The sequence below is a fragment of the Paroedura picta genome, chromosome 7 (assembly GCF_049243985.1).
Source record: "Paroedura picta isolate Pp20150507F chromosome 7, Ppicta_v3.0, whole genome shotgun sequence".
Lineage (NCBI taxonomy): Eukaryota > Metazoa > Chordata > Lepidosauria > Squamata > Gekkonidae > Paroedura > Paroedura picta.
In genome coordinates, this window is record NC_135375.1 from 12,041,001 (window position 1) to 12,054,264 (window position 13,264).

Genomic DNA, 13,264 nt, shown 5'->3' on the forward strand with positions numbered 1-13,264 from the left:
AATGGCAGTTCCTGAACTGGGATGAGAATTCAATCTAGTTTCACCCCTCAGCCAAAGAAACATTTAAGAGCAGCAGATCAAGGCTTCAATCAGCAACAGGAAACCTTCATGTGTTCTTGATCGATGATTCAGTTTGTGGATCTATCTTACTACTGAAGTAATGATTCCCATATTTACTTGGGCTGTATCAGTTGGGGGAGCCTACAGATGTATTTTACCTCCAAGATAATTTTGACACAAACCTTGAGTCAGACTTGTGACCTTAGGCACAAGTCTTCAGCTGTGACAAACAATGTCGTTGCATGTCCTTAAATTGCAGATCTGCTGCCCTTCTAGATGGTGACTAAGGCTAACCTCCATATTCCATATTCAGAAGCACTATAACTGCATCCCAGAGCTAGGAGGTAACATCAGCAGAATGCCGTGGCCTCTATGCCCTCATTGGCCATCCAGAGGAACTGATTGGCTGCTGTGTTAAGACAGGATGCTGGGCTAGATGGACCACTGGCCTGATTCAGTAGGGCTCTTCTGATGTTCTTATGAAGGCCTTGGCTTCTATTCCGTTGCTGACTTTCCAAAGAGACTGATTGGCCACTGTATAAGACAAGATGCTGGACCAGGTGGACCACTGGTCTGATCCAGCAGGGTTCTTCTGATGTTCTTATGAAAACCTCAGCCTCTATGTCCTGTTGCTGGCAATTCAGAAGTGATTGGCCACTCTGTGGGTCAGGATGCTGAACTAAGATGGACTGCTGGTCTGGACCATCAGGGCTCTTTTGTTTCTCTTCTGTGCAAACTGAACCTATCAACTTGGCACAGGTTCCAGCACACTTTAAATGAGACCCTGAGCTCAATGTTGAGCAGGGCAGCTCGTTTGTTTGGCATGCAGAAGGTCCCCGCTGACAATCCCCAGTTAAAAGGACCAGGCAGGAGGTGATGGGAAAGACCCTATTAGTTCATTGCTAGAACATCTGCTTGGCATGCAGAAGGTTCCAGGTTCAATCCCCGGCATCTCTGGTTAAAAACCCCAGTCTGAGATCCTGGAGAGTTGCTACTGATCTGGATAGACAATACTGACTTCGATGGAGCAAGGGTCTGGTTCGGAATAAGGCAGCTTGCTGATGTGATGTGCCCATGAAAATGAATTCACTCACACAGATGATACTGAGTATCCACAATTCATTTCATAAAAGTTCTAATTACAAATATTTTGCATTTAGAAACCCTGGGCAAGGACCAAACCTCCCCCCCCCTCCAAAAAACAAAACAAAAACACAACAGTAAAACAATATAAAACCAACTTTACTTGCTAAAGGGTCTTTGAGGAATCATGTTTTCATCTCTTTAAATCTATTCTCAGTTTTGGCCAGCACTTGCAAGGCATAATCCATTTTAAAACACAATTTTGTTTACCTCTTAACCGGTCACTGGTATGTAAAAAACAATCAGTCATTTATTCATGTGGTCATTATTACTGCAAGTTCAGCCCTCAACCCACACAGTCCTGAGCAAAAAGGTATTTAAGAATCAGCACCTTCATGCAACTATTACTTGTAAACATAGGACTACTAGTAAAAGTCAAGACAGAGAGAGAATGTTTCCAGTTTGGAAGATCTACAACTCTTCTGCATGAACCCAGTTTTCTGACTGAATTAAATGGGAGTGAACATCAAGGAATGCAATAAATACAAAGGGCGTCTTTATTGAGAAAAAGGGGGTGGTTTCCACAGCCAGGCCCAATCAGATCCCGAAGAACACAAATGCCAACCGGATCTGCCGTCTGTTATGGGGGATCAGCCGGTTGCTTGGAAGAGGCAATCTTCAACCAAACAACAGAAGTAACACAATGGTCACACTGTTCACTCCAATTAACGGCACTACGGGAGAAAACAAGAAGAGCATTAGAAGAATAATTCACTCCGAAGAGGACAAACAGTATTTCATTAAATAGATCAAGCTAATGAAACTGCTTTCCCTTCTGGTGCAGGATGGAGGAGATCATATATTTTCTTTGTAAAAATGTACTATGTTTGGAAAATGCTGGAAATGCGGGGAATCAATTTTAGTAATACAAAAGAGTGCATTTCAAATTAACTCCCCTTTAAAACTTAAATCTGAGTCCAATAGCACCTTTGAGACAAACAAGTTTCAAAATAAAAATTTTCAAAGCACCCTTCATCAGCCACCTTTGACTCTCAAAAGCTTATGCCCTGCAAATCTCATTGGTGACCAAGGTGCTAGCAGACTCGAGCCCTGACAGGAACTCAGCAGAAAACGCATATAACACCAGTACTCACTCAGATGCATTGGCTCTAGATTGGAGAATCAGGTTCAAGGTGCTGGTTTTAACTTTCAAAGCCCTCAACAGTTCAGTGCCAGCCTACCCATGCCCAAGTGATCCTCCCCTCCCACCAAAAATCTCCAGAATCCAGCCTGGCCTGGAGGGAATTGACCTACCATCCCACAGTGGCGATCAGCAATTCCCTGGGGATGCAAGGAAGGGCCACAAGAGACAAGAACTGGCACATCCCTTCCTGGCCACCCACTGACCATCTGCCGAAGTTCATAAAATCAGCATTTCTGTCAAATGACTGTCTAGCCTCAGCTTAAAAAATTCCAAAGGAGAACCCACCACCTTCCAAGGAAGCCTGTTGCTCCCAGGGAATTGCCTTGCCCTATCGTTGTCTGCTTGGCTTAAGGCATGCTTTCGTTTTAAAATTAAAATTACTGGGATAAATGCAATCTATATGCAACGTGTAGCGTTGTTTGTAACATCTTTATCCAACTAAAGTTACAAAAGCAACAGGAATCTTTAATGTGGAAGGCGTTTAAAAAAAAACACAGCGATGCTTTCTAAGAAATGAATTTTTGCATTTGTGTTACCTCTCATTACTGTCCGTACAGATCGGATAAGGTTCATTAGTTGTGCTTTAATTCCCGGTTCTTCGCCAAACCCTCCGATGCCTTGGTCCGTTCCCCAGCCAACTGCAGAACATTAAAAAAAATTACATGCATGAAATATTTCCTAATGGAAACCATCAGTCATATTCAGAAGCTGTTTTGGAAATGAGGTTACTTTCTCAGCATACTGTGGCAGATGTCTAATATGTAGTTTAATACCAGGTAACCTATTTGAAATGATTATCAGAAGTGAATAAAAATGCATCATAGCGGTGGGAATCTTTGTAAAACTAGAAGCGCATGTTAGCACAGATTGAAAATTTGAGTCAGTGTCCAGTAGTACCTTAAAAAGTTACAAAATTTGTGGCGGGGTAAGAACTTTTGGGGGTCACTACTCACTACTTTAGTCATCAGAAGAAGTGAGCAATGACCCACAAAAGTGCTTCCCCTGCCACAAATTCTGTTAGTCTTTAAAGTGCTACAAAATTTGTTAGTCTTAGTGCAACAGACAGACTAACATGGCAGCCCATATTGAAAGTTATAAGAAATGGAAATACACAATGACAGTTTATTAACTAACCTCACAAAAAGTAGAAGTTGGTTTTTATACCCTGATTTTCACTACCCGAAGGAGTCCCAAAGTGGCTTATAATCACCTTCCCTTCCTCCCCTCACAACAGACACCCTGTGAGGTGGGTGAGGCTGAGAGAGGTCTTGAAGAACTGATGTGAGAATGGCTTTAACACAGGGGTACTCGACCTGTGGTCCTCCAGATGTCCATGGACTACAATTCCCATGAGCCCCTGCCAGCGTGGAATTGTAGTCCATGGACATCTGTAGGACCACAGGTTGACTACCCCTGTTTTAACAGGACTGAAATTAGCCCAAGGCCACCCACCTGGTTGCATGTGGGAGGAGTCAAACCCAGCTCTCCAGATTAGAAACCACCGCACCAAGCTGGCTCTTGTATATTAAAAATATACAATCATAATTAGAAAGTCAAGGTCCTATAAACTGGACCTGGAAGGCCAGACTCTTCCCTGTACACTCAGACTTGCCCTGGAATAGACCCCATTGGTGCCCGTGGCAAAGAAGAAAAGGTGGAAGTATCCATGTTCCCTTGCCACAGAGCAATGGAGGGCCTAATTCAGGCCAGGGCTGGGCCTGCGCTGACATAGTATGGAAGCGGGGATTAGTCCTACTGCTATGCAAGCACCAGCCTGACTTTTTCTGCCCATGTAGAAACGTTCACAATGATCAATGGTCCACCTAGTCCAGCATCCTGTATCACACAATGGCCAACCAGTTCCCCTGGAGCAGTGGTCCCCAACCTGCGGGCCGCGGCCCGCTGCCGGGCCGCGAAGGCCATGGCGCCGGGCCGCGGCTCCCTCTCCCCGCCCCCCCCCGCAGTAAAAAACTTCCCAGGCCGCAAGCTTGCGGCCCGGGAAGCTTCTTACTGCGGGAGGGCGGGGAGAAGGAATCGGGGCCGCGGCCCGATGTGCGGGTGCGGCCCGATGCCCTGCCGGTCCCCAACCTCAGAAAGGTTGGGGACCACTGCCCTGGAGGGTCAACAGCAGGACATAGAGACTGAGGCCTTCATAAGAACATAAGAAGAGCCCTGCTGGGTCAGAACAGGGGTCCATTTATCCTCTGGCAGTGAATTCCACATTTGAACCACTCTGTGTAAAGAAGTATTTCCTTTTGTCCATCTTATGTCTACTGCCCATCAGCCCTTGAGTTCTAATATTTTGGGAGAGGGAGAAAAAGTTCTTTGTCGACTCTCTACCTTATGCAGAATTTTATAAACCTCTATCAGGTCCTCCCTTAGTCATCCCTTCCATAAATGGAAAAGTCCCATTCTTTTCACCCTTTCCCCATAGGGAACATGCTGCAGTCTCTTAATTTTAGTTGCCCTCTCCTGTACTTTTTCTAGCTGTGTGATGTCCTTTGGAAAATACATTGACCAGAATCCCACACAGTACAGGCCATAACACAGCATTTTTCATGTCTTTCCTAATAATTCCTGATACAGCGTTTGACATTTTCACCGCTGCCACATTTTCACATTTTCATTGAGCTGTCTGCTATGGCCCAATATCTATCTCCCCACTTCTCAGGGGGGAAAAAGTAGTTTTCATCCTTTGGTACCACAATCACTAAAGAGATTTAAAATCCTCAGCCCCTACAATAAAGCCTTAAAAGAGCTAAAAAAAAAAAAGGGGGGGGAGATCCCACCTTTACTCAATCTTTCTTCAAATATGATAGCAAGGTGAATGTTCTTCATTCCGTGATTTCAACAATCAGCCAGGAAGACTCAATTTATTAACTGCCTTCTCCATGAATGTGAATTTCTGTGGGTTGTCATAACTCGAATACATATTCTTCACAACTAAGATACGGCAGGTTTCATTTCCAGAACATACGGCACACTATGCGTTTTTAAACAGGGATTTGTTTTGGAACGTTTTCAGATTAGTTTTACAGCTGTATCATAAAGTATATGACTGTTTGGTTATAGTAGCATAACTCTCAAGCATGATCTGTCACACTACGGACAGCTACATTCAAATGAGATAGTGATGTTTGGTCAACCTGTATTGACAGGACATTATGAAACATTTAAAATAAGAGGTGAGGCCTGAAAAATACCAGATAACCATGCCTAGAAATGTCATGGTGTGATGGAGAGAGTTTGTGAGCGTTGTCATAAATAACCCATATGCCTAAATGAAATCCTAGAGCTGGAAGGGGCCATCTAGTCCCACCCCCTGCTCAATGCAGGATCAGCCTCAAGCATCCAGGAGAAGAATCTGCCCAGTTGCTGCTTGAAGACTGCCAGTGAGGGGGAGCTCCCCACCTCCTTAGGCAGCCCCTTCCACTGCTGAACCACACTGACTGCGAATCCCCCCCTCAATACCTAGCCAAAATGGTTCTACACCCCCAATTCTGTGGGTTCTATCCTCTGCTACCAACAGGAACCTTTACCTGCCCTCCTCCAAGTGACAACCTTTCAAAGACTTCAAGAGAGCCATCATGTCCCCTCTCTACCAACAGAACTCCACACAAAATTCCAGGATATGTTTCTACAGCCAAGGAAAATTTATCCAATCCTGGAAGCTGGAAAAAAGAGGAAATAATGGAGACTGCCCTTGCCTAAAATCCCTTATACAGAAATTACCTTTTATGGCAGCCCCTTGACACTAAGGCTGCCAACCTCCAGGCTGATCTCCAGACTACACAGGTCAATTCTCCTGGCAGAATTGGCAGCTTCAGAAAAGGGTCCCTATGGTGGTGTAACAAATACCTTTCACGGCAGGGGTGGCCAAACTGCGGCTCTCCAGACGGCCATGGACTACAATTCCCATGAGCATCCTGCTGGCAAGAGCTCATGGCAATTGTAGTCCATGGACATCAGGAACGCCACAACTTGACCCCTCCTGTCCAAGAAGAAATTCCCCCCTCCATAAAAGGATCCAAGGCCAGAGATGGCAACCTTACTTCCCACACGCTAGAACTGAATAAGTCCCACCCTCCGCGGCCTTCTAATCCTCACTAGCCTACTAAGTAAGGGAATTGAAATAGTTGCCAACCTCCCGGCGGTGCCTGGAGATCTCCCGGCGGTCCCTGGAGATCTCCCGGATTCACAACTCATCTCCCGGGGGCAGTTCCCCCGGGGAAAGGGCTGCTGCGGAGGGCGGGCTCTGCGGCCTTAGGCCCCGCTGGGCTCCTTCCCCCTCCCCTCCCCGGGCTCCCTGCCTCAACCCTCCGGTCCTTCCCTGCCCCGGGCTCCCTGCCGCCACTCACTCCTGCGGAGGAAGCGCTCCTCGTGCAGCACCGCGATGGCGTTGACGAAGAGCAGCGCGGCCTGCAGCAGCGAGTAGAGCGTGAAGGCCATCGCCCACCCCCGCGCCGGACGCCGCCTCAGCGGCCCGACTCTCGCCGCCGCCGCCGCCTCCTCGTCCCCACTGCGCCTGCGCCGCGCCTGCCAGGACGTGGCGCTGGGCGAGGAGAGATGACGGAAACGTGAGGTCACACGGGACGCGCCGTCGCCTGACGGGAGCGGGGAGGAGGGGGAGGAGCGGAGCGTCTCTCATTGACTTCCCCCGCCTTGAAGGGCTCCGATTGGCTCGTCCCACCTTTTTTCCTTTCGAGGGCTCCGATTGGCTGTCCCCGCCTATTTTTTTTCCTTCGAGGGCTAGGCTTGTCTTTTCCCGCCTTTTTTGGTGGCGGTTTCGCCTCAGACATTTAGCAGCTGTGGAAGTTGCGCATGGAGAGAATAGGGTTGCCGATTAGAGGCGAAAATAAATGGGAAAGCAAAAACAGGATACATTTCCCCCCCTGACCCTCTCAAACTAGGGATCCCTCTCGCAGATCTCAGTTTAAGTACTCTTCTGCTATTTAAGCTGTGACCATTGCTACTAACTACGCATAGTCCTACCCAAAAATATGACAAGGGATGCTGGCGAGGGATGGGATGACATTTTCCAGGAGTGGGGATGAATATCATGGTATTTTAGGGGCATGGGGAGGGGATGCTGTGGTTTTGAGGCAAAACTCTATGGTGAGAAGCTCATTCTACAAGAGTGTTGGCCAAAAGCCAGAGACTATGACCCTGACGTCACTTCTCGGTGATGTCAAGATATGTACTGCTCTTTTGGGGGAGGAAGTGTGTCCCAAGATTTGTGGGACCCCCACGCAGACTAGGGGACCTGGCAACCCTAACAACATTTGCAGGATTTTTTAAAGAAAGGAACCCAAAGAGGATGGACACCAACAAAAGAGGACATCTAAAAGGAGGACATCTGGTAACCCTAGGAAAAATGATGATTTTAGGACTGATCTCAATGTGAGAAGAACTACTACTTTGCAAATGCCCACTACTCTCAGTTTGTTTAAATGCCCTGTTCATAAAATCCTAGAGTGGGAAGGGGCCATGCAGGCCATCTAGTCCCACCTCCTGCTCAATGCAGGATCAGCCTCAAGCATCCAGGAGAAGGATCTGTCCAGCCCCTGCTTGAAGAGTGTTAGAATCATAGAATCATAGAGTTGGAAGGGGCCACACAGGCCATCTAGTCCAACCCCCTGCTCAACACAGGATCAGCCCTAAGCATCCTAAAGCATCCAAGAAAAGTGTGTATCCAACCTTTGCTTGAAGACTGCCAGTGAGGGGGAGCTCACCTCCTCCTTAGGCAGCCTATTCCACTGCTGAACTACTCTAACTGTGAAAAACTTTTTCCTGATATCTAGCCTATATCGTTGTACTTGAAGTTTAAACCCATTACTGGGTGTCCTCTCCTCTGCAGCCAACAGAAACAGCATCCTGCTCTCCTCCAACCTTTCAAATACTTAAAGAGGGCTATCATGTCCCCTCTCAACCTCCTTTTCTCCAGGCTGAACACTCCCAAGTCCCTCAACCTATCTTCATAGGGCTTGGTCCCTTGGCCCCAGATCATCTTCGTCGCTCTCCTCTGTACCCTTTCAATTTTATCTACGTCCTTCTTGAAGTGAGGCCTCCAGAACTGCACACAGTACTCCAGGTGTGGTCTGACCAGTGTCGTATACAATGGGACTATGACATCTTGTGATTTTGATGTGATGCCCCTGTTGATACAGCCCAAAATGGCATTTGCCTTTTTTACCGCTGCATCACACTGCCTGCTCATGTTTAGTTTACAATCCACAAGTACCCCAAGGTCTCGTTCGCACACAGTGCTACCTAGAAGCGTATCCCCCATCCAGTAGGCATGCTTTTCATTTTTCTGACCCAGATGCAGAACTTTACACTTATCTTTATTAAATTGCATCTTGTTCTCATTTGCCCATTTTTCCATTGTGTTCAGATCTTGTTGAACTCTGTCTCTATCTTCCGGAGTATTTGCCAGTCCTCCCAATTTGGTGTCATCTGCAAACTTGATGAGTAGTCCCTCATCAAGTTGTGTGTCCATTCTGCCTAAGTGTTCCACAATTTCTGGCTGTTTCTTTCTGACATGGTTACACGGCCTGCATAGCAGCTGAGAGTTAGGATTGCCAAATTGTTTTTTTTTTATTCATTCATTATTTATAGTCACTTTTCTCACTCGGACTCGAGGCAGATTATATCAACTGAGTCAGGACAATCAACAAGATGGGATATTCAATAAATAATAAGCCAGGATTTGGGATTTAGACACCAACCAAGGATTTGGGATTTAGACACTGTTAAAACACAGGAGTGACACAGCGTATAATTATTGACTTAAATATTGACAGAACTGCACTCTTCTAAAACCAATGAATTTAGAGAGCTATAACTTTGTTTAGTAATAAGGGCAGCACTGTATGACTACAATCCTAAGAACACTGTCCTTGAAGTAAGCCCCATTGAATAAAATGTGGCATACTGCTAAATAGACCAGTTTAGAAGTACTCCCTATGTGATGCAAAATTACAGTTGAGGGGGGGGGATTTTAGCAGAATATGATGCCATGGAGTTCACCCACCAAAGCTTCCATTTACTTCAGGGGAACATATTTTGGTCATCTGGAGATCTATTGTAATCCAGGAGATCTCCAAATCCCATCTGGAGCTTAAAATCGTAGCTGCCTGACGTGCAAAAATCACACTGGTAATTCTGTTCCTCTGGCACCCTGTGGACTACATTTTGAATGTTACTAATAAGTAGGTTCCTACTGTGCAATGTCTGCTTGCTTAACATGTCACATTTAAATGTCTATGCTGTGTTTCAGATTTCTGCCTCCAAACCTTATCTGAGCATCTGAAGTGTTATAACTACAGGGTAATTAGATGTAAGGAGTAGTTAAAGGACTAATAAATACTTCCCACTTGTCACTGTTGATACCAGGGGAAAACCAAAGTTTCAGTGGAAAGGCATTGAGGCAATTAGGTAATGTTTCTGCCAGCTGGTGTTAAGTCTCAGAACTGCTGGGGGTCGGGGTATATTTATTTTCCTTAGACAAATTATATATTGTTTTCCTTTCTGCATATAAATTAATTGTTTTGTTCTTACTTTTAGATGAGATGATATAAAATCCATGCATGAATGATATCTTCAGTCCAGGGTATGATTGCTTTCTTGCCTTTTCTCATGCCCATACAATCCAGAGATCTCTGTGCATTACAAAATCTTTACCCATTGATTGTCCTATTAAGGAGATGCAAAATTGTACCTGCCTGTCCTATGCTTCCATTCAGCTCACAGTCTTCCAGATTAAGAAGCATCTGACAGCTAGTCGGAGAGGAGCCCCTATATAAACTGATAAACAAACAAACTAATAAAGCCTGTGGCTTTTCCCTTTGTCTGTCACAAGTATGCAGAAACTGGAGGGAGGGGCTAGAGGGCTACTTTGTGGAGCAGAAGGGCTTCCACAAACTGCTTGCTGGGTGACCTTGGGTCATTCAGAGGTCTCTCAGAACTCTCTCAGCCCCGCCTATTTCACAAGGAGCCTGTTGGGAGAAGAGGAAGGGAAGGCGATTGCAAACTGCTTTGAGACTCCTTAGGGCAGAAAAAAGCAGGATATAAAAACGAACTCTTCCAAGCGGAACTAAACTATTGCTGCATGGTGATTTAAACTTTCATTCCAAAGGCTTTTCTCAGCAGCAATTACTAACGATTTCAAAGTCCTCACTGGAGAAACAGTGGTAGGACATGCTGTGCTGTAGACAGGAAGGGGATTTAGAAGAAGAGCTGGGTTTCATACCATGCTTTTTACTACCTGCAGGAGTCCTAAAGCAGATTACAAACACTTCTCCCTTCTTCTCCCTACAACAGATACTCTATGAGGTAGGTGAGGCTGAGAGAGGTCTAAGAGAACTGCTTTGTGAGAACGGCCCTGAGAGTATAGTGACCAGCCAAGGGTCACCCAGCTGGCAGCATATGGAGGATTGGGGCATCAAACCCGGTTCCCTACATTAGAGTCCACCGTGCTTAACCACTACGCCACTCTGGCTCCTTAATGTTCCTCATTCAATTTTGTTTTTATTTCTCTTTCCATTCAAACAAGTCCACTCACCACATGCCCTGCTTTTTGCATGACTGTGAAGACTCTGCTTTAAGGTGGGGTTGCCATCTTCCAGATACATCCTGGAGATCTGCTAGAATTTCAACTGATCTTGAGATTAGAGAAAAATGGCTGCTTCGGAGGCTGGACTCTACGGCATTACACCTGTCGAGGTCACCTTCTCTCCCAAATCGCATCTTCCCCAGATTTCATCCCCACATCTCCAGGAAATTCCCAACATGGAGCAGGCAACCACAATTTTAGCACACAGATCTGTTTCTGACCTGTCTCCTTTAGCCTTAATTGGCTGTTGCTCCATGTTGTAGCATTGTACTCCATACATCCCTTGAGCACTGTCCGAAACGCGTCCTTTTGTCTGCCTCGGACAGGCTGCCACTGGGTGAATCTGTACTTTAATACTACAAGAGAAGGAAAAGAATGTCCCTCTCTGCACAGCTTCCACAACAGTATAAGCTGCTCTCTTTTGTCTATTTGTTTAGTTGCTTGTTTTTACGAAGCTCTAAAAAGCTTCCCCACATGGGGAAGATGCTTCAATCACAGCACAGTTTTGCCTGGTTCCACAGGAGATGTCGCAGCTCTCTATACACAGGTGTGACTCCCAAACGGAACATGGGAAACAATCATTTCCCTATTTGCTCTTCACTTCGAGACTGCAAGACATGGGGGGAACTCAATTTAGTGTGCACTTAAACCAGCAAGCAAAATTATGACTTAATTAGTGCTCAGGCATTCATTACTTAAAGCTTGCCTAGTGTGCGCGCGTGTGATTTTAAGATACGTCTGTTTTAAGTGGTTAGCAATGGCTCTGCTATTTAGCTGGTTAATTTCATTATGGCCTCGTTTTAATATTTTTATTTTGCTGATGGTGTAAATAGAGCTGGAAATAGTAATTAAAAAACTCATCAGATTCTAATTGTTATTTACCCAAAATGCAGGTGTCGAGATTAATAACGGATTCTGAGCTGAAACAATTATGCGTTGCATTATATCCATTGTGTAAGGCCCCTGGGCATTACTGTAATATAGATAACAAAGCATATAATAACCGGAGCTCAGGGAGACTATACAGCCATTGATGCATAAACAGGCAAATTCTCCTCACTTATATCTTCCGTTTTGATTGGCAGCTGGGTTCTGATTTGCATCATCACTATGCTTTTATTTCGCAGTAATCATACACTATATGAACTCCTTAATTCTGAATGGTTGATGGGTTTTATTACCCAATCTGAACACCAACGCCTGACGGTATCACAGTGCCTTGATAGCGGCTATGAAATCCTTCTGCTTTGATGGGAAGGCTCGTTTGGAAAGGAAGACCCAGGAGAGGGACATTGAAACATGGACTCCGTGACACCGCCTCCCATCGGCCTCCTGCAGACCTTGACTAGGGTAATCACATCTTTCCGGGGGTATTTAAAATGCTTCAAAGGTCTCCAGTTGCTTCAGCCCCAGAAAATATCTGCTCCTAAGGCACATATTTGATTGATTCCGCAGTGGAGACCCATCTTTAATCAATGTTCCTCGTGTCCAAGGTGGAGTTAACATGCATGCCAAGTATTTATCACGCTGTTTCATTTGAACACATGCCTTTTAACGGGCATGTCGGTGGACCTCCCGCTTCCGCAGACACAGCTTATGTGTCATTCCCATAGAATGAGGCAGATGTGAGAAACAAGGGGAGGCTGTTTTTCACTCGTTCGCAGAAAGGTTTTGGGGTGACTCTTGCATGTGGACACTGGAAACAGCAACCCCCATATCAACATTCTTATTCTCCCTGTACTATAACGACTTGGGAGGAAAGGGGACATGATATAGTCCAGTCTCCTCAGATCCTGGAAACTAAGGAAAGTTGATATCTGGATGGGAGACTGCCAAGATGCTGAGAATGGCAATGTCTGGTGTACAGAGAAGAAGAAAAGACCTTGCAAGAGACAGCAAGATAGGAAAGTGAGGTCAGCAGCTTATGAAGAAGATGATGATAATGATGATGATGAAGAAGAGTTGATTATTAAATGCTGCTTTTCTCTCTAAGACAGAGTCTCAAAGTGGCTTACAGTTGCCTTCCCTTTCCTCTCCCCACAACAGACACCCTGTGAGGTGGGTGAGGCTGAGAGAGCCCTGATATTACTGCTCAGTCAGAACAGCTTTCTCAGTGCTGTGGCGAGCCCATGTGCGGAATCAAACCTGGCTTGCCAGATTAGAAGTCCACATTCCTAACCACTACACCAAGCTGGCTCTCATGCCCAACTGGGGCCCCTCTCTTTCCCACGCCTTCAAGGACAAAAGGAAGAGGGAGAGGAAGCGGAAGAGGAAGAGGAAGCGGAAGAAGAAGAAGAGTTGGT

At 45.8% G+C, this 13,264-nt stretch overlaps 1 protein-coding gene and 1 long non-coding RNA gene across 2 annotated transcripts; one reads left to right on the top strand and one right to left on the bottom strand.

Moving 5' to 3' along the window:
* Window positions 1-1,677: 1,677 nt before the first annotated feature.
* IER3IP1 (immediate early response 3 interacting protein 1) lies at window positions 1,678-6,902 on the bottom strand. Its single transcript, XM_077346735.1, has 3 exons — window positions 6,706-6,902; window positions 2,884-2,985; window positions 1,678-1,877 (listed from the first exon to the last, which is right to left on the bottom strand). The coding sequence occupies exons 1-3, from the start codon at window positions 6,794-6,796 to the stop codon at window positions 1,822-1,824; spliced, it is 249 nt and encodes an 82-aa protein (XP_077202850.1). The 5' UTR covers window positions 6,797-6,902; the 3' UTR covers window positions 1,678-1,821.
* A 536-nt stretch (window positions 6,903-7,438) lies between these two features.
* Window positions 7,439-12,953, top strand: LOC143842077 (uncharacterized). Its single transcript, XR_013232979.1, has 3 exons — window positions 7,439-7,747; window positions 9,914-9,959; window positions 12,089-12,953. It is a non-coding gene; the product is annotated as an uncharacterized LOC143842077 (long non-coding RNA).
* The last annotated feature ends 311 nt before the right edge of the window (window positions 12,954-13,264 follow it).